General features: G+C 47.1%; 1 protein-coding gene across 1 annotated transcript in view; it reads right to left on the bottom strand.

Annotated features, from left to right (window-relative positions):
* Positions 1-12,490: 12,490 nt before the first annotated feature.
* The window catches only part of ALX4 (ALX homeobox 4), a 58,256-nt gene continuing 46,659 nt past the window's right edge, over positions 12,491-24,087 (bottom strand). Inside the window, exons 2-4 of the mRNA XM_036765593.1 lie at positions 20,061-20,371; positions 14,131-14,259; positions 12,491-12,817 (exon numbers count right to left, since the gene is read on the bottom strand). Of these exons, the coding sequence (XP_036621488.1) occupies positions 12,491-12,817; positions 14,131-14,259; positions 20,061-20,371 (767 nt within the window). The remainder of the gene's footprint in view (positions 12,818-14,130; positions 14,260-20,060; positions 20,372-24,087) is intronic.

A 24,087-nucleotide genomic window follows, 5' to 3' on the forward strand; every position in this document is an offset into this window, starting at 1 on the left:
AATATTAGGAAAATTATATTAATAAAAAGGACAATAAAAATCATATTATTGCATCAATATATGCAAAAAGGCTTTTGATAAGATAAAAGATTCATTCCTGTTTAAAGCCACTAGAAAGCATAAGAATAAATGGAGCTTTCCTTAATATGATAAGTAGTATCTATCTAGAACCAAGAGCCAGCACTCTGTAATGTCTACAGGCCTTTCCAATAAGATCAGGACTAAGGCCAAGATAGTCATTATCACCATTACTATTCAACATAGTACTAGAAATACAAGAAATATGAGTTATAGCAATAAGACAAGAAAAAGAAATTGAGAGAATAAACATGAATGAAGAAGAAACAAAATTTTTACTTTTTGCAGGTGATATGATGGTTTACTTAAAAAAAAACTAAAGAGTCTACTAAAAAACTAATTAAAACAATTAACAACTTCAGCAAAATTGCAGGATGTAAAATAAACCCACATAAAGCATTAGAATTTCTATATATTACCAACACAATCCAGCAGGAAGTTATAGAGAAAGTCGATTTAAAAATGATGATATAAAATATTTGGAATCTACCTGCCAAGACACACAAAGGAACGAACTATTGTTTTTCAGTGGTATCCAACTTTTCGTGGCCCCATTTGGGGTTTTCTTAGCAAAGATATTGGAGTGGTTTGCCATTTCCTTCTCCAGCTCATTTTATAGATGAGGAAACTGAGGCAAGCAGGGTTAAGGCAAGCATGAAGATCAGTCTTCATGACTTCAGGCCTGCACTCTATCCACTGTGACACCTAGCTGCCCATATCAAATCTAGTCTTTTGCTATCCACCAGAAGGGCCCCCAGCACCCTACAGCTGATTCTAGACTTCCCCCAGACTGGACTGGGTTGGCCCTGAGTTGAACCATCCTAAGGAAGAGGAGAAAGGCCTCATTAGTCATTTGGTCTGGCTTTCCTCAAAGCAGAAAAGATGGTGGTGGTCTTTCTGGTTGAGTGTTCACCTATGTCCTATGATCTCTCAGTTGTTATTTTACCTGCGCCCCGCTTTGATCTAGCCTTGTCTAGCTGTGAAAATTAAAAGACTTCAGAGACCACCTTGTCCAAACCCTCACCCCCACCCACTTACCCTTTTATGGATGAGATTACTGAGCCCCTGATCTTTTCCCCCTGAACTGTGAATGATATTTGTATGTTTGATTAAACTGAGATTGTTAACCCCTTAAAGTTGCTTTCCTTAGAAAAGCAGATCAAAGAACCTGTGTTGGCAGCTTTCTGTGTGCAGGTTGTTGGCGGGTCTTACACTCCTACAGTAGCTGCTAGCAGATTGTTGTTACACATTGGTATATAAGATCCAAGATTGGCCTTTGACTTTAGGGAGTCTCAGTCACTGCAAGAGTGGTGTGTGACATTGTTAAGAGCTTCCCGTCTCGTAAACCCAGATGTTGATGCTTTCCCGGTAACTATGAATTGTGATTTGATCTGTTTATGTTGTGTATGTTTGTAATTTGTTTGTATTTGCTCTGAAGTTCAGGTTTCTGACTTTTCCTCCTGAACTAAGTGAGTTTATATGTATATATGTTTGATTAAAGTAAGACTGTTAACCCCTTAATGTTACTTTCCTTAGTAAAGCAGATCAAAGAATCTGTGCTAGAAGCGTTCTTGTCGTTGGGTTCGTGTTGGTCTTTCACCCCTACAACAGCTGCTAGTCAAATTGTTCCTACAACTCCCTGGGCCTCAACTTCCTTGTATGTAAAATTAGGGGATCTACAACATGATCTTCAGGACTCCTAAATCCCATTAGCCATCTCACTCCCTTCTGATGGTGTCTTGGTGCTGTGGGGGCCGAGTGTTTTTTTTGTTTGCTTTTGGAGGGGAGAAGGCAGGGCAATTGGGGTTAAGTGACTTGCCCAAGGTCACATAGCCAGTACGTGTGTGAAGTATCTGAGGCTGGATTTGAACTCAGGTCCTCCTGACTCCAGGGCCAGTGCTCTACTCACTGCGCCACCTAGCTGCCCCTGCATCTTTATTTTCACTTCATCTATCTTTCACTCCCTAGCTGCTCTGGGCTTTTGTCCCTAGGATTTGGGGAACGATGAGAAATCATCCAGCAGCGACTGGAATGATAGGGTCTTAGTTGGAGCACTAGCCCTGAAGTCAGAAAGACTCATCTTCTTGAGTTCAAATCCAGTCTCAGACACTTCCCAGCTGTGTGACCCTGGTCAAGTCACTTAACCTTATTTTACTCAGTTTCCTCATCTGCAAAATGAGGTGGAGAAGGAAATGGCAAATTGCTCTAGCAGCTTTGTGAAGAGAACCCCAAATGGTGTGATGGAGAGTTGGACACAACTGAAAAGACTCAACAACAGCAATGAGCTCCATACTCTGATGGTCCCTGAGGAGCCAGACCAAGGCAGTAGAGGGAGTGGGAATAAAAGCCTTCAGGTTCTCTCCTCCTGCTGCCTCTGCCCACAGTTCTCCCCTGGCTAATCTTCCTCTAAAAGGTTGGTTTCAATAATCCTGTCATGATTTGCCTGGTACATGGAATGCAATCAATGAGTTTGAGCATTCAGAGACCTTAGACATCAACTAATCCAACCCAATCTTTTTATAGACGAGAAAATGGGGAGGGGTCAGGATTTGTGAAGCTGATGAACAGCAGAGTCTGGAAACAGACCTCAGGTGATTCCTTTAAAGGAACAGAGTGGTTCAAATTCCCTTTCTTTGAGGATTCTTCTTTCTAGTTCCTCATTAATGGTCAATGTCAACTTAGAGGGAGCCTCTGATAGAAGCCTCTGATAAAGCCTTCCTTTGATTTTGTGTTGTTTGGCATTTCCATCCGTGCCTTGGATGAGACCATAGAAACTGGCGGCTTATTGAATTTGCAGATGATAGAACCTGCCACGGTGAATTAGAGTCAGGATCCAAAATCATTTCAAAGAGCTAGAACAATGGGTCAAATCTAATGAATGAGGATTTAGTAGGTGTGAATGAGAATTTTTCTAGTTGGATTTTTAAAATGTCAACTTCACAAGTCCGGGGGCTGGAAGGAGAGGGGGAGGTGAGGAAGGAGAAGGCATTAGTTCCCAAGAAAGAAATTGGAAGGTTCTGATGGATTGCAAATTTGATATGAACCAACAGTGTGAGATAGCAGCTGAAAAAAATATCTCTTGTGAGAGGCATTATATTCAGAGAAGGGAAAAAGTCATTCCTGGGTACTTTCCTAGTCAGACCACATTCATCTCTGGGTGCCATATTTAGGAAGAACAGAGACAATCTGGAGAAGATCCAGGAGATGGCGAGAAGACGGGAGAGCACGCCATATGAAGATGGGTTAAAGAAAGCAGAGATATTTTTAGCCTGGAGCAGAGAAGACTTAGCCAGGACCTATCTTCAAATATTTGAAGGGCTGCCACAAGGAAGAGAGAACAAGCTTGATATGCTTAGCCCTTTGAGGGTAGAACCAGAAGCAGGGTGTGTACGGGGATTGGTTTCAGCTGGAGGTCTGGAAAACTTTCCTCATGCGTGATTCTTACTGAATGATTGTTTAATGATTTGAATAATGTGCCCCCAGAAAGATCAGATTCCTCATCACTAGACTGTTTAAGTAAATAATGAATGGCCCCTTTTGGGTGATTTTGTTGAAGGAATTCTGGACTAGGTCTGGACTTGACTGGATGGCTTCTGAGGTCCCTCTCTACTGTGGTTCTGTTATTCCTGTCTAATCCAGTGTACAGGACTAGGAATCAGGAGACCTGGGTTCATATCTGATCTCTGTAGTTGATTGGCTATGTGACCTCAGACAATTCACACTAACTTCAATGGGCCTTTACTTCCTCATCTGGCACATGTGGGGTTGAACTAGATGACTTTAAAGGTCACTTCGTACTCCCACATTCTCCATTCTAAGGTCCCTCCTGGCTCGAATATTAGCTCTATGCTTCATGTTGTAAGTAATCTTCCATGGAATTGAAGAGAATACATCTTGAGCATGAAAGTCCCATCCCCAAAGGCATCAGATTTCATATTCAGGCTGATGTCAGCCTCGTTCTAGATTATTAGGCAGGACCGGCAGTATCCTGGGATGGGGAGAAAGCATCACATAGACTCGTAGTGCTTTTAAGAGAGAAAATAATGTCTTCCTCTAAACAAAACTAGCCCCTCGCCTCTTCAGTTGACCAACTCAAGGCTGACTCCTTCTCTAGGGAGGCTTTGGGACTTTCTGCTTTACCATTTAGACAATTTCCATAAGGACTAGAAAATCTTCTACACCAATGCAAATCTATGCCTCAATTTCCCCACCTGACATTGCTCCCCTCTCTGAAGTATTTTGTACTTTTTGTAAATTTTTTGTATTTATTTAATTGTATACATATTGTTTCTCCTCCCAGTAAATTGTGTCCCCATCTCCTAACATGAGGCTTTGTACCTGGAAAGTAATTCAGAAACGCTAATTGAAAGGAAAAAGAAAGACTTCCACTCCTTCCTTTACCAGTATCTGGGACAAGGCCCCCATGAAGCTGTTTCATTTCTGCAGGGATGCTGAAGAAGGTCTGTAGAAGATACCATACTGAGTTTCTCCCTTTGAGATCCTCCTGCAAGCATGAAAAGGGAAGGGGAGGATAAAAGATTGCTTTGCCTCCAAGGCCTGAGATTGGGTGGGGGGTGGGGTAGAGGTGGAGGGCTCAGTAGTGGAGGCCTGCTGGCTGGTCATCCAGGCCCCTCCTCTGGGATAAGCCGGGGGGAGGGAAGCATCTGAGTCCATGCCCCAGCTCCTCAACTACCTCTTTGTAAAGGGGAGCGCCTGTCCCCTGCCACCTGTTGTTAATCTAGCCCTGAGTAATCCATTCTGTACTGTGTCAGCAGTTCAAAAGGGCACTGTTAGTATTTTTTGCCGACTTCAATTAACGTGAGATTTCCGAGGCCCCCCTCCGATCACATTTCACATGTCACAAGTTGGGAACAAAACAGACAGATTCCAGTTGGGAGGAGAGAGGAGAAGTTTATTGCAAACAACAACAACCAAGCAAATCATTTGGGCCGGTGTCCAGTGATGGGAGACTCTGGGAAAGCCCAGCTGCTTCTACTCTCCATCTTGTCCCAGAACACACCCTGAAGCCCCTTTCTCAAGACGACCCCCTCTCCCCAAATTATGTAAGTGCAATAACTTACTTTCAATGAAATAAACCAAAGGCAAGAACATTTTTTCTTAATATTTTGCAGCAATGAACTTGTAGTACATGGTGGTATAAGGCAATAAAACTTTATGGAGTCAACCTTGGGCATTTTGGGGCAGTTTTTGTTTTTTAGGATTTTTCTTCTTTTTCTTCTTTCATGTATTTTACAGACTTTTTAATATTATATAATATATATTTAATATTCCACCCCAGGTCGTTAAGCTAAAGAAAAGTTTGCGTTTATACAAGGTTAAAATATCTTACAATAAGAACGATAGTACTGGTTGAGGTTTGTGTTCCTTCTCTCTCCAGCTCTTTCAACCACTGCACACCCAAACAGATATATTATTAGACATTGAAAACTGTCCTTCAAAATCAGTAGTATAAAGTCCTAGTTCTACATACGTACGTGAAGGGGATTGGGGGCGGCCTCGAAGTGGGCTGGGAGTGGGGCGGGGGAAATGGCTTGGCCAACAGAGCCCTTGAAGTACGTTGGAAATACTTGTCTTCCCCATGGCACCCTCTATCAAAAGTTGTGGACGTTGATGGGAATTGCAAGGAGGAGGGAGGAGGTTCTACAGGATTTTTCCCCTTCTTTTGATCACCTGTGATGAATTTCAGGAAGAACACTGGAACTAAAGTCAGCTCCTGGGAATGGGATTTGAACCTCAGCTTTGCTACCAACGATCTTGGTTTAGTCGCTTCTGGTTTTTTCCTCATCTTTAAAGTGAAGAAGTTGGGCCAGATAACCTTTGAGGTCATTTTCAGCTCCAAATCCTGTGATCAAAGGGCACTGAAAAAATGTTTGGGGGGTAGGCTGCAACACATTACCAGCAGTGATTTGCGAGTGGGAAGCGATGGAAAAGACAGAAGCGAGGATGGCACACAAAAAGGAGGTTGGTCAGGTCATGTAGTGTGAGTGAAGGACAGATGAACGAGTGCTAAACTGGTGTTTTTGAAATATCAGAAGAACCAAAGGAAGGTTTCCAGGGAGTTGAGTAGACCCTCTGTGGAGGCTTCGAGGAAAGAGATGGATGAGAATTGCATGAGATGAGACAACATGGTGGACTTGGTACCTGACCAGTGGAGGGAATGTCCCCATTGATCAGCTCGTATATTTTGGAAATAGCCAAGCTGATTGGCCAATCAGCTTGGATATTCAGAGTCTCATTCTCTGAACCATTTTCCCCAAGCTGAGATGGCTTGGCTGCTCTGGCTGTGGAGTGTGGAGGCAAGCAAACAGAGTTGAAACACAGAGGTGTTTTTCAAGCCCCTCCCCCAATCTCTGTGGCCATGTGTTTGTGTGAGTGGTGTACCGAACATACTCAGTAGATTGGCAGAATCAGTGGATGGAATCACTGCCATGGTGAGTAGAGAGGTAGGAAATGTATAAATTAGGTGTGGAGATTATTGATAGGGTCATACCTCTCCTTGGTCCTCCCACACCTCTCCTCCTTACACCTTGGATCCCAGGGGTCATAGACACTTGGGAGTATATTTCCCAGCTCTCAGACTCAAGTCAAAATGAAAGCAGTCATCCCTAGGAGGTCATTTAAACTCAGGTTTTGCCATTCTTCCCACTCATCCACCTTTCTATTGCTTTCTGTCTGGATTCCCCAGTCCCTACCTTCAGGTGGGCCAGAAAAAGAGGACTGCACCTCCTTAGTCTTAAGCCTTCAGCGGCACGGCACTGCCCTGCCCAGTCTGGGCAGAAGAGGAACACAAGAATCTAGGAATGCCACATTTGGAAAAGACCTTATAAGTTTTCTAGGCCAATTCAGGTCTGAACAAGAACCTTATCTAAAATATTCCCCCAGCTTCACACCTTGATGGAGGGGGAACCTGTCTCAAAGAGGTTCATTCTGTATGAAAACAGAGATCATTATTTTTAAATTTGGACGTTGAGATGGGGTTAGTTCTAGGGGAACCCCACCATACAGAGATGAGACTTGAAGACCCCCACTGTCTCTTACTTCTTACTGGAGGAGGCATTTTGGCTCAGTTGTGACTTCCTTCCTTATTCCTTAGGTCCTATTCTGGGCTAAGCTAAAGCCAGTGGGTTGCTTCTGGTCAACCTTCTGGTGTAACAATTACCAAACAAACCATCCTAATTGCCCACTCTTCATTGGAGTTATTTCTGATCCCCACTGAGAGAGAACAAAAGGAGCCCAAGATGTCAGGTGACTCTGTTAGCTTCCTCTTCCCCTCTGCCATAGGAATTAGAGGACCAGAGCCCAGTTACTTCAGTGAAGTGCGAGCAATGGACCAAACCTACCTTCTTAGGGAGAAGGCTCTGAATGAAGGGAGCAGAAAATATGGGAGCTGGATGAGCAAGGTTTAGGGAGAGATTTCTGTGTTCTCTAATGCCAACTGTAGCATACAGCCATTGGCATCTGCTCCTCTGTATGGACTCTTCCTTACCCATTAAGTTCTATAAAAGGTTTCCCAGATTCCACAGGGCTGCAGTAGTAGTTGGAGAAACTTGTAGCCTCAGGATCTTTAAAAGAATCAGAAGGCCCCTATTTGGGCTGGCAAGTAATCCCTAGGCTCCTGGCAAGGGATGGGAATTGACTTATAGGAGTCTCTTCCAGCCTGATGAATCAATTTACTTGGATTTCTGGATGCTGGAATTTCCATGATCATTTCTTCTGGGAATATTTCTGAAGTCATCCCTTTGAAATGTCCTCCTCCTGATTTGGAGGCAGAACTCTGCTATTTACTGGTTGAGTGACTTCAGGTAAGTCATTTCCAGAACTCCACTTTCTCATCTATAAAATGAGGGAAATGGACCAGGTGATTCCTTAGTCTTCCCCAGCTCTAAATCCTGTGATCTTGCTGAGATAACAAAAACCTATTGAATGTTCCTCTGTTCCTTTCCAGGTGACCATGCTTTCCTCTGGGAAGAAGGTGGAGCAGAAAGGGTGTTATTCCCTTCAGTGACTGGAGCCTGGAAGTGGCATCATTCCAAGCTCCTTTGACAGGCCATTGCTCAAAGAGCAGGTCCAAGAACACTTAATCCCAGAGAGTCAAAGGGCCACTTTTCACCTCAGCAAAAATCAGCTTTGAGGCTGCACCCCACTGAGGGGCCAATTCCTGCTCCTTCTTCCCTTCTCCAACCCTCATTTTCTGACTTATTTCTTGGGGATTCACTCATTGCCAAACAGGCGTCTCTGGATGAGATCACCAGGTGACAAATGGTGAGACTGGGGGTTCCATCTTCACTTTGCCTCTGGGGAGTGATCTTAGGTGAATGCTTTCTCCTCATTGTGCCTCGGATTTCCCATTTGTCCATGGAGATCCTCAGACACACATTGCCCTCGAGGGTAGATTAGGAGGAATTGGCCTCCTCTCACCTGGGTTCTGATGAATTTTGCACAGGTAGCATGAGTGCTAGATTTGGAGTCATGTGGGCCTAATCTGACTTCTATTACCTGTGTGACCTTGGCCAACTCTCTTAACCTCCATGGGCCTCAGTTTCCTCTTCTGTAAAATTGGGTGGAGAGTTGGACTCTGAGGTGCCTTCTAACTCTAGATCTATGATCCTATGTATAAGAACCTGAACCTCAAAGCAGCTGACCCACCACTCCTGGATTGGGGTGGGGGTGGGGTGGGGGAGGAGAAGGCGATGGAGTCTAGTGAGTACCATTTGTGGGGCTTTTCAATGAATAGGATTCTTGGGTAAGGTCAGAGTCAGAACTGCCTTCCTCTATGAAGACCACCTCTCTGCCTCCTCACATGAGAAGAAGACCCAGGAGACCAGGCAAAGGAGAGAGGCAGCATTCCGGTGTCTACAACTGGGGCAGGGAGCACTATTCCAAAGGGTGAGAAGGGCTCAGGTTCCCCAAGAGAACCTTTATCTCAAACTATAACCCTCCACTTATGCTACATTCCAAGCAAACTGGACAATTCTCTGTCTCCCCAGCCATCCTGCTCTCTTCTGTCTCTGTACCATCCATCACCTCTGGCTATTGAGGGCTCTCTCTTCCTTCAAAGTCCAACTTAGATGCTAAATCCTCCAGAAAACCTTTTCTGCCTTGTTCCCCATGCCCGACCCATGAAAGTGGTCTCCTTTCTCAAATACCTCTTATCACTTTGCCCCAATTTCTCCTTTGCTCTGATCTCACAGTCCTTTGTATTGTAATAATAGTACATTTGTTCTCCTCACACTACCCCAATATTCACCACCTCCTTGAGAACTAAGCCTCTGTGGTATCTCTTCCCCCACCAAATCTTACCCTTAGAGAGATTATTGGCTCTGGAGGCTGAGGGGGTGGGTTTAAATTCAATTTGAGATTTGCTACCTGTGTGGGCAAGTAACTTCACCTCCTGGGACTCAGTTTCCTCATCTGTAAAAATGAGTGAGTTAGAATGGGTAGCCTCTGAGTTCCCTTCCTGTGAATATCTTATACTAGATAGGCAATAATAAATGTCTGTTGGCTTGAATCGCAGAGAGAGCAGCCAGTGTGCACACCACTCCAGACTTGCCACCACGGGGGCAAGGGTTTTGGACTCAAGTTAAAGGAACCAGCATGGGGGAGGATACTCTCATTAGTGTAGCTGGAGCTAAAGATCTTGGTGGGGATTGGAACTGGCCAAGTAGGCTGGAAGGTTCTGATGATGATAATCGATATCTACTCTATTTATATCCAACCCCTGGGAGGTTTTCCTGGAGGAAACATTCACAGAAACGATCAGTCTCTCTGTCTAGCTCTGAAGGGTCCCTGGCATCAGACTGCACAGGATCCAGCCACTGGGCATGTGGCATTGCACAGAGAGGTGGGTAAAGCATCAGACTGCACAGGATCCAGCCACTGGGCATGTGGCATTGCACAGAGAGGTGGGTAAAGCATCAGACTGCACAGGATCCAGCCACTGGGCATGTGGCATTGCACAGAGAGGTGGGTAAAGCATCAGACTGCACAGGATCCAGCCACTGGGCATGTGGCATTGCACAGAGAGGTGGGTAAAGCATCAGACTGCACAGGATCCAGCCACTGGGCATGTGGCATTGCACAGAGAGGTGGGTAAAGCATCAGACTGCACAGGATCCAGCCACTGGGCATGTGGCATTGCACAGAGAGGTGGGTAAAGCATCAGACTGCACAGGATCCAGCCACTGGGCATGTGGCATTGCACAGAGAGGTGGGTAAAGCATCAGACTGCACAGGATCCAGCCACTGGGCATGTGGCATTGCACAGAGAGGTGGGTAAAGCATCAGACTGCACAGGATCCAGCCACTGGGCATGTGGCATTGCACAGAGAGGTGGGTAAAGCATCAGACTGCACAGGATCCAGCCACCGGGCATGTGGCATTGCACAGAGAGGTGGGTAAAGCATCAGACTGCACAGGATCCAGCCACTGGGCATGTGGCATTGCACAGAGAGGTGGGTAAAGCATCAGACTGCACAGGATCCAGCCACCGGGCATGTGGCATTGCACAGAGAGGTGGGTAAAGCATCAGACTGCACAGGATCCAGCCACTGGGCATGTGGCATTGCACAGAGAGGTGGGTAAAGCATCAGACTGCACAGGATCCAGCCACTGGGCATGTGGCATTGCACAGAGAGGTGGGTAAAGCATCAGACTGCACAGGATCCAGCCACTGGGCATGTGGCATTGCACAGAGAGGCGGGTAAAGAGTCAGGAGCCACCCCCTTAGCTAGAAACATTTGATTTCTTCTATGGAAGCTCGAAAGAATAAAGGGTTAGGGGGTTCTTTCTACTGAAGAAGAGAAGGCTGAGGAGGAATTCATTGAAAGGTCTTCAGGGCTGTTATGAAGACAATAACTATTTTATCTGGGGTCAGGAGAGTGTGAATTTCAACTTTTATTGGAAGGATTGGGGCTAGATGAAATAATACCCTGGCAGAATAAGTTATGAACTGCTGGAAGAACACCAACAGGGAAAAAGAATGGAATTGATCTGAGATAGTTGGTGGGCAGCACAGCCTGGGGGCAGAGGAGGAACCAGATGACCTCTGGTGGTTCCATTCCAAAGTACCTCCTCCCCAGCAGTAGGAAGATAGTATAAAGCCTTCCTTCTAGTTTCTCACCGAAAAGCTCTAGTCTGTCTCTCCTGGGGACCTAGAGCTAGTGTCTCTGGCATCTCTAGGGGATCTGGACCTAGCTGCCTCAGCAGACTGAGGATCCTCCCCATTCCCTCCTGTCTCCCAAACTTGTGAGCTGGGGCAGGTTGGGAAATGAGGATGAGGAGGATCCAGTTTCCCTTTATCTGTCCCTTGCTCTTCTCTGGGCTCACCTCCCATCTCTGTGCTTTGCACTTTTAGTACCAGCCTGTTACTGTGCTGGGGACTCCCTCCACACACAGCAGCTTGCTCTTCCTTACTGAGGTCCTTTCCTTTTGGATTCAGTGATATGAGGAATCCAGCACTGAAAGAGATCCCTCTTTCCTCTTCGCCTATCCCCTGAGTCTGATCTTTCTCTTCCTCCACTTTATCCCCCTTTGATTCTTAGCACTCAGTCTCTTGGACAGGAGGAAGATGGGAGACTATCTCCTTGGGTATCTGTCCATTCTTCTGTCCCAGCCTCCACCCCAACCTCCTGTCCTCCCTGACCCAATCTGCATCCCATCAGTCCTAAGGATGTATCTTTTTGTGACTTCTCCCTCCCTCCCCTCCTCCCCAAAAGCTCCACAAAGGTCACCAGCCCCTCCTTCCCAGTGGGCATCCAGTTTAAGGGAGTCTCAGTCAAGTACCCAATCTGGGCTTTGGCAAATGTGACAGCAGCAGAGAGAAGCAGGGTAGCCCTGGGTTTCAGAGGCAGGCACTTGTGTTAGATCAGGGAGAGAAGGGGAGGTGGAGGAGTGGGTGGGAAATGTCTCATTGGTGCATAGTGACCATTCCACTAGAAGATTCTAGAAAAAGGCATTCATGCTAGGGGAAGAGATAGATCACAAAGAGGGATGGGCTCCACTCCTGGGTCAGGCCCTATCTGGACGGGAATCTTGTTGGAGGGAATTGGGGCTCAGACTGTGGAGAGATGGTCTCCATTTCCAATGGACGAAAAGCTTCAGAACTTGACAACAGGACTTTTTCTACTGCCTTTTTACCCAGAGTGGGTGGGACAAGAGCCTCAGAGTGAGGAGAGGCCAGGCCTGTTCCCTTGCCCATCAGGAAGTCCATGAGGACTCAATCAGCCCAGACCTTGGGCAGCTAAAAGTGCTCTCCCATCTTCCTGAAACTACCCTGGCTCCCAGGGCCTTGGGCAATGAGGAGAGTCCAATTGGCAGTTGGCCTGGGGACCAGGGGCTTGGCCAATGCCCCGAGGCAGGGGAAGGGGGTAGGGGGAAAGTATGAGGGGCCCTGTCATGTGGCCCAAGAAATGGCAGCACTGTGCTCTTTGGCCTTCATCCTCAGGGCCGCGATGCTGGAGGTCTTCCGGTCAGGTTCACTGTTGAGCTCATAAGCGTTGAGGCCAGGGCTGAGGCCCGTGGCCCCAAACAGACTGCCCATGTGTGTCTGGCCCACATGGCTGCTGGCTCCGGAGACACTCAGGAAGTCAGAGACGCCAGCACTGGCACCAGGGGGATGGGCATGAGGAGACATGCAGGTGGGCACCGGATCACAGGGGACCACGCAGGCTGGGACAGGCGAAGCTGCTCCATTGTTACCAATCCAAGATGGGTTTTGGATCTAGGAAGAGGCAAGTAGAGAAATCACAGGCTGGCTCCTAGAGAACCAGCCAAGGGGGCCTTTATGTGATGGTAAATGGAGGGGTACCATTTGAAGGATACTGGAACATCTTCCCCACCTCAGAGGGAGGGGAGGCAGAGGGAGAGGGAGAGAGGGGGGCGGGGGGGGGGGGAAGAGAGAGAGAGAGAGAGAGGGAGAGAGAGAGAGAGAGAGAGAGAGAGAGACAGAGAGAGAGAGAGAGAGAGAGAGCTATCTTTGGGTCTTTATGGGATGGCAGATATATGAAGGCAGGTAGCATCACAGAATCAGGGTCTAAAAAGGCACTGGTCTGCATCACTGGTGTCATTCAAATATCTGTTGTGGATGTTGTTGAGGGCATTTCTGTATTAAGAGAGAGGCAGGAGGGGATGGCATCTAAGGTCACTAAGATTTTATTAGCTGACAACCAGCTGAGACCAATGTCTTCTGAAAATAGGAATAGGGAATGGGATATAGGAGAGGCATCTAAAGAAAGGCTGGGGCCAGGAAGGGGGAAGGGGCCCAGAGCAGGGGGCTGAGAAGCACCAAAGTCAAACTTTGTTGACCTCCCAGTTCTGCAGAAAGCAGGCCCAGCATCTGGGTTGGGAGCCTGGGGGCTTTGGAAAATGTAGGCCAGGTTGGAGGGCCAGGCTTCCCAGAAGCTCCCAGGTTTCAGGCCCCCCCCTCCCTGAGAACCAAGTTCTCTAGGAGGCCTCCTGGGGATGGGAAGCCCACTATCCCTTAGCCTGTACAGACATTGGAGGCCAGGCACTTCAGACAAAGCAGAACTACAGCTTGGTGGGGCAGAGAGGAGGCCAGAAAGAGGGGCTTCCTCTGTGAGATGGCCAAGAGTCAGGCTGCTCACCCAGAAGGTGACAAAATCAGAAAAAGGGAAAATGGGGAGATAAATCTTTGTTTCCCTAAGGCCCAGCCAAGTTCTGTCCCCTAGATCCCCCAAAGCTCTGTAGGCACAGAGAGGAGACAGCAAGCCAGCTGTCACAGAGTTCCCTGGCATGGCATCTCTTTTGGGATGAGCATAAACTTCCTAGACCACCACTCCCTCCCCCAATAACCCCAACATTCCATTCTTCTCCGTGCTCTTGGAGGCAGGATCTCAAAGAACTTATCATAATGGAAGGAGCGGCGCTCATGAGTTCTTTGTTCCAAAAGATGGCAAATGATGGGTCAGGGGTCAGGGAGAAATGATGACAAGACCTTGGTCCTCACTCTCCAACACTCGATACCCAATCTTAGCATGGGCTGGGGCTGGACTGGGATTGGGGTGGAGCACTCACCTGGGCATAGTTCTCAGCTCTGGTAAGGAGGGGCAGCTCATAGGCTGTAGAGAAGTGGGTGCGAACCTGCTGTATCTGCCCAAACCTCTCCCGCTTCCTCCATTTCGCCCGTCGGTTCTGGAACCAGACCTGAGGATAGAAGTACATGTGGGGAGTGGGGTAGAGATAGGGTCTCTAAGGACAGGGTCTGAGGGCCCCACCCAGTGCTCTGTTTAGCTTTTAATTCCTTAATCCTTTTGAGATGTGGCACAATAGGTAGGAGCTCTGGACTTGGACTCAGGAAGACCTGAGCTCAAATTATGCTGCAGACACTTAATAGCTCTGTAACTTTGGGCAAATCATTTAACCTCACTCAGACTCAGTTTCCTCACCTGTTAAATGGAAGTAATAATAGCCATTACTGCCAAAAGACGTGGAGATGAAATTAAAAGATATATGTAGAATGGTTTGCATGTCTTCAGGTTCTGACACAGACATGCTATGTTGTCATTGATGATGATGATGGTGGTGGTGGTGGTGGTGGTGATGACGATGATGATGGTGGTGGTGGTGATGATGTCATCATTGGACATCATTGTCATCATCACATTGGCTAGCGGTGGCAAGGAAAACTAAAACCAATGGATAGCAGTTCCAGGGACAAAGACGCTCGCTGGATGGCCCAACAGTTAGATCTATCCAACAATGGGATGAGTTGCCTTGGGAGGGAGGGAGCTCCCTGTCATGGGAAGTCTTCAAGCAGAGGCTTGTTTCTGACTGTTGTAGAGGGAGTTCATAACTGAAGTTGGGGCTGTTCTAAATAAGGCAGCTTGTTGTAGTGGAAAGAACTCCGAATATGGAGTCAGGAGACTTGCTTTTAAAATATGTGCTCAGCTACTTATGATCCCTGTGATTTGGGGTAGGTCACATCCTCCTTCTGGACTTGGTTTAGGTCATCAGTGAAAGGAGGGGGTTGGACGAGATGAATCCTGTGACTTCTGTGGTGTCAGAGATCTCTGCCAGCCCTGAAACTCTATGACTCTGATTGTGCCCTGGGGTTGGAGGGAGCTGGGGCGGGGCAGGAGAAAGTGGGAAGAGGCAGCATCAAGTACAGGAATGGTTTTTCACCTCTAACTGGGAGCTGATTAAAAAGGTTCCTTTGGATTAGGGGAGACACTGCCAGAGAAAACAAAGCCAGGAAGGATGAAATAGAGGAAAGGGGCAGAGGGGTTTGGTAGGCCAAGAGAAGCAGAGCACATTCAAAGACATCATCTGTGAAATGGGGATTCTAGTCAGACATGCATTGCCTCCATCATCCAGCTCACTTGATCCTTGCAGCAGCCCGGTGAGATCAGGGAATGTGTCCAAGGTTGTATGGCTGGCTAGTGAGAGGCAGAGCTAGGGTTAGAACATTAGTCACAGAGTCTCAGGGTAGGAAGGGACCTCAGTGGTGGGTGATCTAGCCTAATCCATACCCCACTGCAACATATCTGGCAATGGGTCATCCACCTTTTGTTTAAAGACTTCCAGGAAATAACCCTAAGAGTCAGGAAGTTTTTCCCCAATATCTAGTCTAAATATGCCTCTTTGTAACTTTTCTCCATTGTTCATAGCCTTGCCCTCTGGGACCAAGCAAAACACATGTGACTCTCTTCTTTAAGAAGCAGTCATCATGTCCTCCCATGGCTCCTTCTCCCCTGGGCTTCCCCTGACTCTGCTCCCCGAGTTTCCCTTGGGCCTCGGTGCCATACTGTCCTGTCCCCTGCCTCTTCCTGCCAATGAACATCCCAGGCTGATGCCCCAGCCTGCCTCTCATCCCTAAGGGCCCAGAGCACAGAGCCAGGCTTCATCTCCCAATGAAACTGGATCCTGTTTTATCAGTGGCCTGGAATGGGGGGGGGGTGGAGGGCAGGATGAGAGAGGGAAGAGCCAAAGCTTGTTTTCATTTCATGTTTAATTTCCTGCAGGCTTAGCTCAGTCTTTCCGCCCCTCCTGCCTCAGCCTCCCAGGGTTTTATGTGGGGGAAGCTGAGGGAAGGCAAGGGGGGGCTACATGAGGAGGGGGATGAGAGGCATCAAGATATATTGCTGCTTTTTTTCCTGTTTAGAAGAAAGAGACAAGGAGGAAAACGCTAAGCAGCCTCTAAAGCTTCCTTTCCCACTTGCTCAAGTCTCAGGTCCCTCGTGGGGGTGAATTGGGAATGGCTGGTGCCTGGGAGGGGGCTGGGGTTCCCTGACACATGAACATCTTAGCCTAGGAACTGCCTTGAGAAAGGAGGGTTGTTTAGATGTGTGGGGCAGAAGGTGATAGGGGCATGTTGCTTCTCTAGGGAGGATGAGGAAGAGGAAGGAGGAAGAGGAAGGAGGAAGAGGAAGGAGGAAGAGGAAGGAGGAAGAGGAAGGAGGAAGAGGAAGGAGGAAGAGGAAGGAGGAAGAGGAAGGAGGAGGAAGGAGGAGGAGGAAGGAGGAGGAAGGAGGAGGAGGAGAAGGAGGAGGGAGGAGGAGAGACAAGTGGTTAGGGGAAGAGAGGAGTTAAGGGGGTGAGGTGAGAAGAGGAGGTAAAGTGGAGGTGAGGAATAAGCAAGACAGGTGTGAGGGAGAAGGCTATTAGTATGCTGGTTAAGGAGGATGAATGGGGTTAATGCAGATAAAGATATCTGTGGGAAGGGAAGGGAGGAGGGTCCCTCCAAGTGAGCTCCACCAATGTTAAATGAGTGTGCAAGGAGAAAAAGGCAGGAGTAGGTGAGAGAGACAAAGAGAGAGACAGAGACAGAGAGACAGAGAGAGACAGAGAGAGCTCATGGATGACTGTTCTGGGGTCCCATCCAGCTCCTCCATTCTGTCCTATGTCTTAAGTTCCCCCCTGGCTCTTATATTCTATGTTCAAAGCTTCCATCCAGCTCTGACTTTCTATGTTCTAAGGTCATTCCCAGCTCAGACTGTTCTAAGGTCCCTTTGAACTCTTGACATTCTATGGTTCTAAATCCAATCTCAGTTTACAGTCCAACCAGGATGTAGGGGTGGAATTAGGGGTGGGGCAGATCTCCCCTAGGGAAGGAGTATCTGGCACATAGTAAGCCCTTAACAAATCCTCATTGACTGACTGACTGACTGATTAGAGTCTGCATTCCTGAGCCCTAGAACCTGACAGGCTTTCCATCCTGTGGCTTCCAAAATCTACAAAGTCTAGCTCCCTGTCCCTACTCCTCACTCCCCCATCCACACCACCCTGAAACTCAAATCCCTGGCTTTCAGATCCTCTCCTTTTCCCCAGCCACATTCCCAAGTCCTCAGGCTTTGGAATTGTGTGGATTCCCCAAGGTCTCTATTCTAGAATCCAGGATCTGAAGAATTCTAAGTGCCTGGTCTTCATCAGTGCTAGCGTCCTGAAGCTGCTGAAGTTCTCAAATCCTGAGCTTCGGGACCACCACGCCTCTGAACCCCAGCCCCAAGCATAGGCCTACTCAACACAGGCCTCTCTGGGGGGCTGAGCCACGCAAGGAACCAACTGCCTTGGCAAAGCTCACACTAACCAACCACAGCCCATCTGGGGCCAGGGTGGGGTGGGCCAGGGATGGGGAGGCCTTACTGTCTTCAGACACCAGCTGCAGAGATTGGAATTCTAGACAGGCACAGAAGAGGCCCCTCCAGCACCTGGAGCCCAGCCAAATGTCAGGCTCCCTCCTAGGAAAAGTCCACCCCTCCTACTCCATCTCTGTTCTCCTCAGCTTGGCTCCAGGCACCCAGGGTCCCCAGCAGGAGAGTCCCTAGGCTGCATGGGGTGGAAGTCATCTGGTCCTCCAGTATGCTCTTCTCTCCAGGCAGAGAAAGGCTTTCACTTCCTGCCTTATAACTTGGAAGTAGCATGTATGTGTGCATGTGTGTATTTGTTATGCACACGTATGTATAATATAGATGTTATGTGTGTATACAGACCTACATACACATATTCACATTCACATAGATACATGCAAGCACAAGCTGATGAGGAAACAGGTACAAATGTGAAGTGATGTCCCCTGGATCACTCAGGGAGTAACTTTCCTGGTCTTTCCTCTCCTCTTCCTCTGTTAGAATGTAAGCACCTTGATACCAGGGGCCCCGCCATGGCTTCTGGATTTGTATCCCCAGCGTTTAGCATGGTGCTTGGCACATAGTAAGTGATTCCTTCATTTGTGCATTCACCCATTCATTGACTCATTTGTTCCTTTATTGAAGGCACAATCTGGTTTGGGGCTCGGGTCTCTTGACTTCTAGCGCAGTGATCTTTCCTCTCCACCACACTCCCGTGTTATAATATTAGTGGAATGGAAGCTCCTTGAGGGCAGAGTTGGTTTTCATTGCGGTCCTTGGGTCCCAGGATAGCACCTGGCCCATAGTAGGTGCTTAACAAATGCTTATTGAACTGATGTCTCCTCATTACAGGCATGAACTGTTCCTCCTGCTTAGTATTTCCCTCAGCCTTCTTTTCCACCAATACACGTACCTTCTTCATTTTAGAACCTTGCTTTGGCCTCACCTCTGCCTCGTCTACTGAGTCAAGTTCAGATTTCTTTTTGTGGCATTCAAGGCCATTCATCGTCTGGGGCCAGTCTTGTCTTATCTCACATTCTTCCCCTCACACACTCTGTGCTCTAATCGCATTTGCTTGTTGTCTGTCCCAATCACCTGTGTCATTGCTTGGCTCCCCCTGCCTTGTGTATCCTCATCTATTCTTTAAATCCTGAGTTGAATGCTACCTCCTACAGGAAGCTTTCCCTGATTCCCTCCAGTTGGTAACAACCTTCTCCATCAGCTCTCACATAACGCTGTGTTTTTTTTAACTCCCTATCCTCTTACTATACAAGAAATGCAATGAGGGCAGAAGCTGTATTTTATCTAAACACATTCCTCAGGGCTAAGCACACAGTAGGAGTTTCATAAATGTTCACTTTGTTACGTTACATTATTCAGCTCCCTCCACTTCCTGCTTTGTGGCTTAGCTGGGTGTCTTTATTCAGCAAAAAGAGGTGGTGGTTGATTAAAGACACCAGGGATAATGGGAAGATCATTGGTTTAGGAGAGCTAGTTTGGACTCAGCCACCAGTCAACTGGGTAACCTTGGGCAATCATTTGTCCTCCATATTCCCATCTGTCAAATGGAGACAATATTTCCTGCTCTAACACATAGAGTCAATATGAAGAGTGAATGCAATAAAATGATGAAGGTAAGGTTTTCAAGGGTAAGACTTTACCATCTTAGATAAACAGGGCTTTGAAAATGTATCTTTTTAATTGAAGGGACATGAACTAGACCTGTTGAATTCATTGAAGGAAGCTCCTTCTACCATGGCAGCTTGGCCCCTTTTCTGTAATTTATGGTTTCAGAGAATTATCCAGGGCACTGAGAAGTTAGGGGATTTACTTGGGGTCTCACAGCCAAGATGTAGGGTAGGAGTTGAATCCAGGATCCACTATGCCAAGCTTTTAAAACACATCCTACATGTCCTCCTCTTCTTAAAAGGTGACAACTGTTTCTGCTGGGAGGTTGCAGAGAAGATCTGGGCTTCATGTAAAGGACAATCTCCTAAGAATTAGAACTTTTTATCTCAGTTGGGGGAGGCGTTACCCTTCCTGGGAAATCTCTAAGCAGTGAATGGCTGACTATTTGTAGGGAATGTTCTAGTGGGGGATTCATGGGGATTCTTGTTTGGGTATGAGTTGGACCAAGATAGCCCCTTCCCACTCTGAGATTCTGTGATGTTTGTGTTCCTTGATTTTTAAAAATGTTTTTTCCAGTCTAACCCATCAGTGTGAGGCCCTCAAAGGCAAGGATGCTGCCTTCTTCTCTCCTCCCTCGAATTGCCCAAATCAGGTGTACCTGATTGACCTCTTGACCTGGCTTGAATTCTGGGCCTGAGAGAGCCTCTCAGATTGTCATCCCTCCCTTCCTTGACCCCACACCAGACTGACCTGCACCCGAGCCTCTGTGAGGTCCGTCCTCATGGCCAGCTGCTCTCGGGCATACACATCTGGGTAGTGGGTCTTCTGGAAAACCTTCTCCAGCTCCTCCAGCTGGTAGCTAGTGAAAGTTGTACGGTTCCGTCGCTTTTTCCCTTTGTTGCTTTCTGAGTCGGCCTTCTCCATGGGGCTGGGTAGATCTGTGCCGGCCCTGTCCTGGGAACCCTTTACCCCAGCCTCCTTCACGCCGAGGTAGTTGCTGTCCATCCCCACCGCATCAGAGTTGGGTGCTATCTCAGTTTCTCCCAAGGAACTTTCTTTGGCTGAGGGAGCAGGCAGAGAGGTAGAAAAGGAAGAAAATAAAGATACAGACAATTAAGCAGGTAGCCAAAAAGCCAATCATGATAATAACATTATGGTTTTCTCCAGGACTTTTAGGTTGAAGAATGACTTTATGCACAACAAACTTGAGAGATAACTACAGCCAATGGTACTGTCCACTTTTCAGGTGGAGAAACTGAGGCTCAGAGAAATCCAGTGATTTGCCCATGGCCACCCAGGCCAGTCACTCTTGAATATGAAAACTGAGGCATGGCTCCAATCATGTGAAGATTGAGAGGGAAAGGAGGACAGAGAAGAAGTAACTTCCCATACCATGAGGCTGTAGGTATGTTACCTCCATGGCCCTTCCCTATGAGCTTTGTTGTACAGTGCAAAGATTGTTGTATTTGAATCCAGAGGATCTGGTTTCAAATCCTAGTTCTGTGACCTTGGGAAAGACATTTCCCCTCTCTGTGTCTCAGTTTCCTTATTGGGAAAATGGAAAGTGTTGAACTAGGTGACTTCTGAGGACCCTTCCAGCTCACATCCATGGTTCTATGATCAGAGTAGCCCATGCCATGAACGTCCATGGTCTCTAGTCCCTGATCTCCTTTAGTCTCTGGATCTTTGGGACCAGGTCCTTACTTCCCTAACACTTCTCTGAGGGGCTGACCTGTGGATACTGTCTCTGTTTTCAGGCAGTTAAACTGAGGCACCAAGAGCAATGATATTTTTACTTCAGCCAGGACTTTGGCAATGGGCAGCATTTCAGTATGCTTAGGATTCCTCCTCACTTCCTGCCTGCCTCACTGTGGCCATTTAAAAAAATTTTTTGGTGGGATGATGGTGAGAAAGCCCAGTGCTTACTTTCTGCCCCACCCCAGAACCAGCTGCATGTACCCTGTCCCTGGGCAGAGATTAACAACTGCTGAGTGGACCCACATGGCGATCTCATGTCTCTCCCAAGTCTTGCCCATTATCAGACAGAAAGATATGTTTGTTTTCCTTGCAGTGGGTCATGTTTCCTGATTGAAAACAGTGCCCATTCCCTGTTTCCTCTGCCAGCCAGGGATACTCAGGTGTAAATTGACGATCTTCCCATTGACAGTGCTGGGTTGACAGACTCCCTGTGCATTTTCCCAGGGCTAATTGACAGTCTGTCACATCTGGCTTCATTTGGACACAGCTGGTGGACGCTGGCCCATAGCCATCCCCATCAAGCAGGGCATGGTTCCAGCCAGGGATTTTAAGAACTGGAACATGAGAAATCACCTAGCCTGACTCCCTCATTTTACAGATGGATCACAGGATTAGAGATGTACAGCTGGGAGAGACCTTAGAATTCATCCAATCCAACCCTTCTTCATCTTACAGAGGAGGGACTGAGCCTCTGGGAGGTGAAATGAGAAGTGACTGGTGACCTGGGTCTTCTGCTAGTCTCATAACCTCCTTTGCCACTCCAGAGCCCCAGATTGATAATGAGGATACATTGAACACCCATCCACAGAGGTGGCCACTTTAGAATAATGGCTGCCTTTAATGTTTTCCAAGTGTTTACTTTGTATCTATTTCCTATTTACTCAAATGTATAAAGTCTGTTTCTCTAGATTGAGTATAAACTCCTCAAGGGCAGGAACTGTTTCTTTTTTTGTCTTTATATTTTCAGTGTCTGGTATGTAACAGTTACTTTAAAATGGTGGTTGAAAGATTTTGTTTTTCTTTTTTTATCTTTTTTCCAGCGGGATGGGTTGGGAGGGAGAGAAAATGGATTTTACTAATTAAAACAAATAAATTTTTAAAAGCTTATCAAATGAATGATTGAACGTTTGCCTCACAAAAGCTTTGTGTGGCAGGTAGAGCAATCATTCCTATCTCCATTCTACAGATGGAGAAACTGAGCCTCAGAGAGGTTAAGAGATTCACCTAAGGCAACTAAATTGAAGAGTCAGGATTCTTGAGTCTAAGCCCAACATTGTTTTCAATCTGCCACTCTGATTCTCCCCACAACATTCCCTACTGCTATGCTGCTCCCACTTTCTATCTTTTCACGTAACGTCTGTTCATAACAGTCCTGTTGTCTTTGGGACCAAGCCCTGAGTCCCTTTAAACATAGAATCATAGAAAACAGGATGCCGTGGCCCTGTGGCCAAAGTCACATAGTTACCCCTGCAGCCACTGTGGTAATTTCTCAGTTCTGATCTTGGCTGGCAAACCCATTGGACCTGTAATGTTCAAAGAAGCCTCAAAACTTCAGGGGATAATTGAAAAGAAACATGATTAGGAGACTCTGATGTGCTGGGGGGAGAATCATGTCTGGAGCAAGCAACATGAATTCTCCCTCAAATAAACTTTGTAACTCATAAATATGAAAAAAAATTACAAGGATGAATCAAGACCAATTCAGTAGAGGGGGAGAGGGAATTTATTCCAAAAGTCTGACTCCAGGAGCTCATGTGCTAAAATAAATCATTGCGCTCTCTAAACGGGGCTGCCCTGAGACAACACCGGAGTCATGATGCTTTAGTTATGGGTCTGTTTTCAAGCTCTTTGGAGTAGTCCCATACACATTGAATTCAGGGCTCGAAGACACTTGAGAATCATCCTGTCCAGTATCCAAAGAGTAAGATGCCAGGGGCATGGTAACAAGGTAGAGAATCAAGGCCCTCTCAATTTGGTTTTTTCTTTCTTTGGAGGCAATTGGGGTTACGTGACTTGCCCAGGGTCACACAGCTAGTAAATGTCTGAGACTGAATTTGAACTCAGGGCAAAGAGTCTTCCTGACTCCAGGCTGGACATTCTATCCACTGCACTTCTTAGTTGCCCCATTTCTGCTGTTATCATCCCCATTTTAGAGCTGATTTTATATAAGGCTTTGAGGCTTAAAAGCACTTTATATTCACTATCTCATTTGATCCCCCCCCAACAACCCTGTGATGTAAAAATATTACTATCTCCATTTTAGAGACGGGGCCACTGAAGTTCAGAGAAGGAAGTGGCCTGCCTCATGTCATGTGGTTAGCGAGCTATAGAACTAGGACTCAAACTCATGTCCTCTGATCCCAGGTCTCTGTTTTTGCTTCACCAGCCCCAGTCTTTGGGTACATTTAGCCAGAAAGATGTAAACATTTAGAAACTGAGAAGTCGCAGCCCCCATTTCTATACAGAACTTTCAGATTTATAAAACATGTCCCATTCAATAACCCTGTGAAGAAAGTGGAGCAAATATTATCATGCCCTTGTTCCAGTTGAAAAGACTGAGGCTTAAAGAAGGGGACTTGCCTGATATTACACAGTGATGGATTATTGAGCACGCAACTGATTAGGCAAGTTTGGCACCCACTGGGCCAGGCAGGGAATTGGCTTCTAAATACAGATGAGTGAAGAGGGCTCAGGACAGCCCATCTTTACTACTGGCAATGGGATTCCATACTTTACTGAAAGAGGATCATAGAGCCACAGGACAGACAAACAAGGTAACCTCTCATCACAAATTACCACTAGATACACAGAAATGTGGTCATTGGCTTAATGCTCCCCTCAGAAAAAGGAGACTGGAGCTAAGAAGAGCTAAAGATGGTGGACAAGGGACCAGGAGTTGGTTTGAGAGCTGCCTGGATGGGCAGGTCCCTTTGGGATGCAGCAGCTGCACAGCATGTGTGTGCGCGTGCGCACGCACACCAACGCACCCACACACAGACACACACAGATGCAGATGGGT

Source organism: Trichosurus vulpecula, chromosome 6 (assembly GCF_011100635.1).
Source record: "Trichosurus vulpecula isolate mTriVul1 chromosome 6, mTriVul1.pri, whole genome shotgun sequence".
Lineage (NCBI taxonomy): Eukaryota > Metazoa > Chordata > Mammalia > Diprotodontia > Phalangeridae > Trichosurus > Trichosurus vulpecula.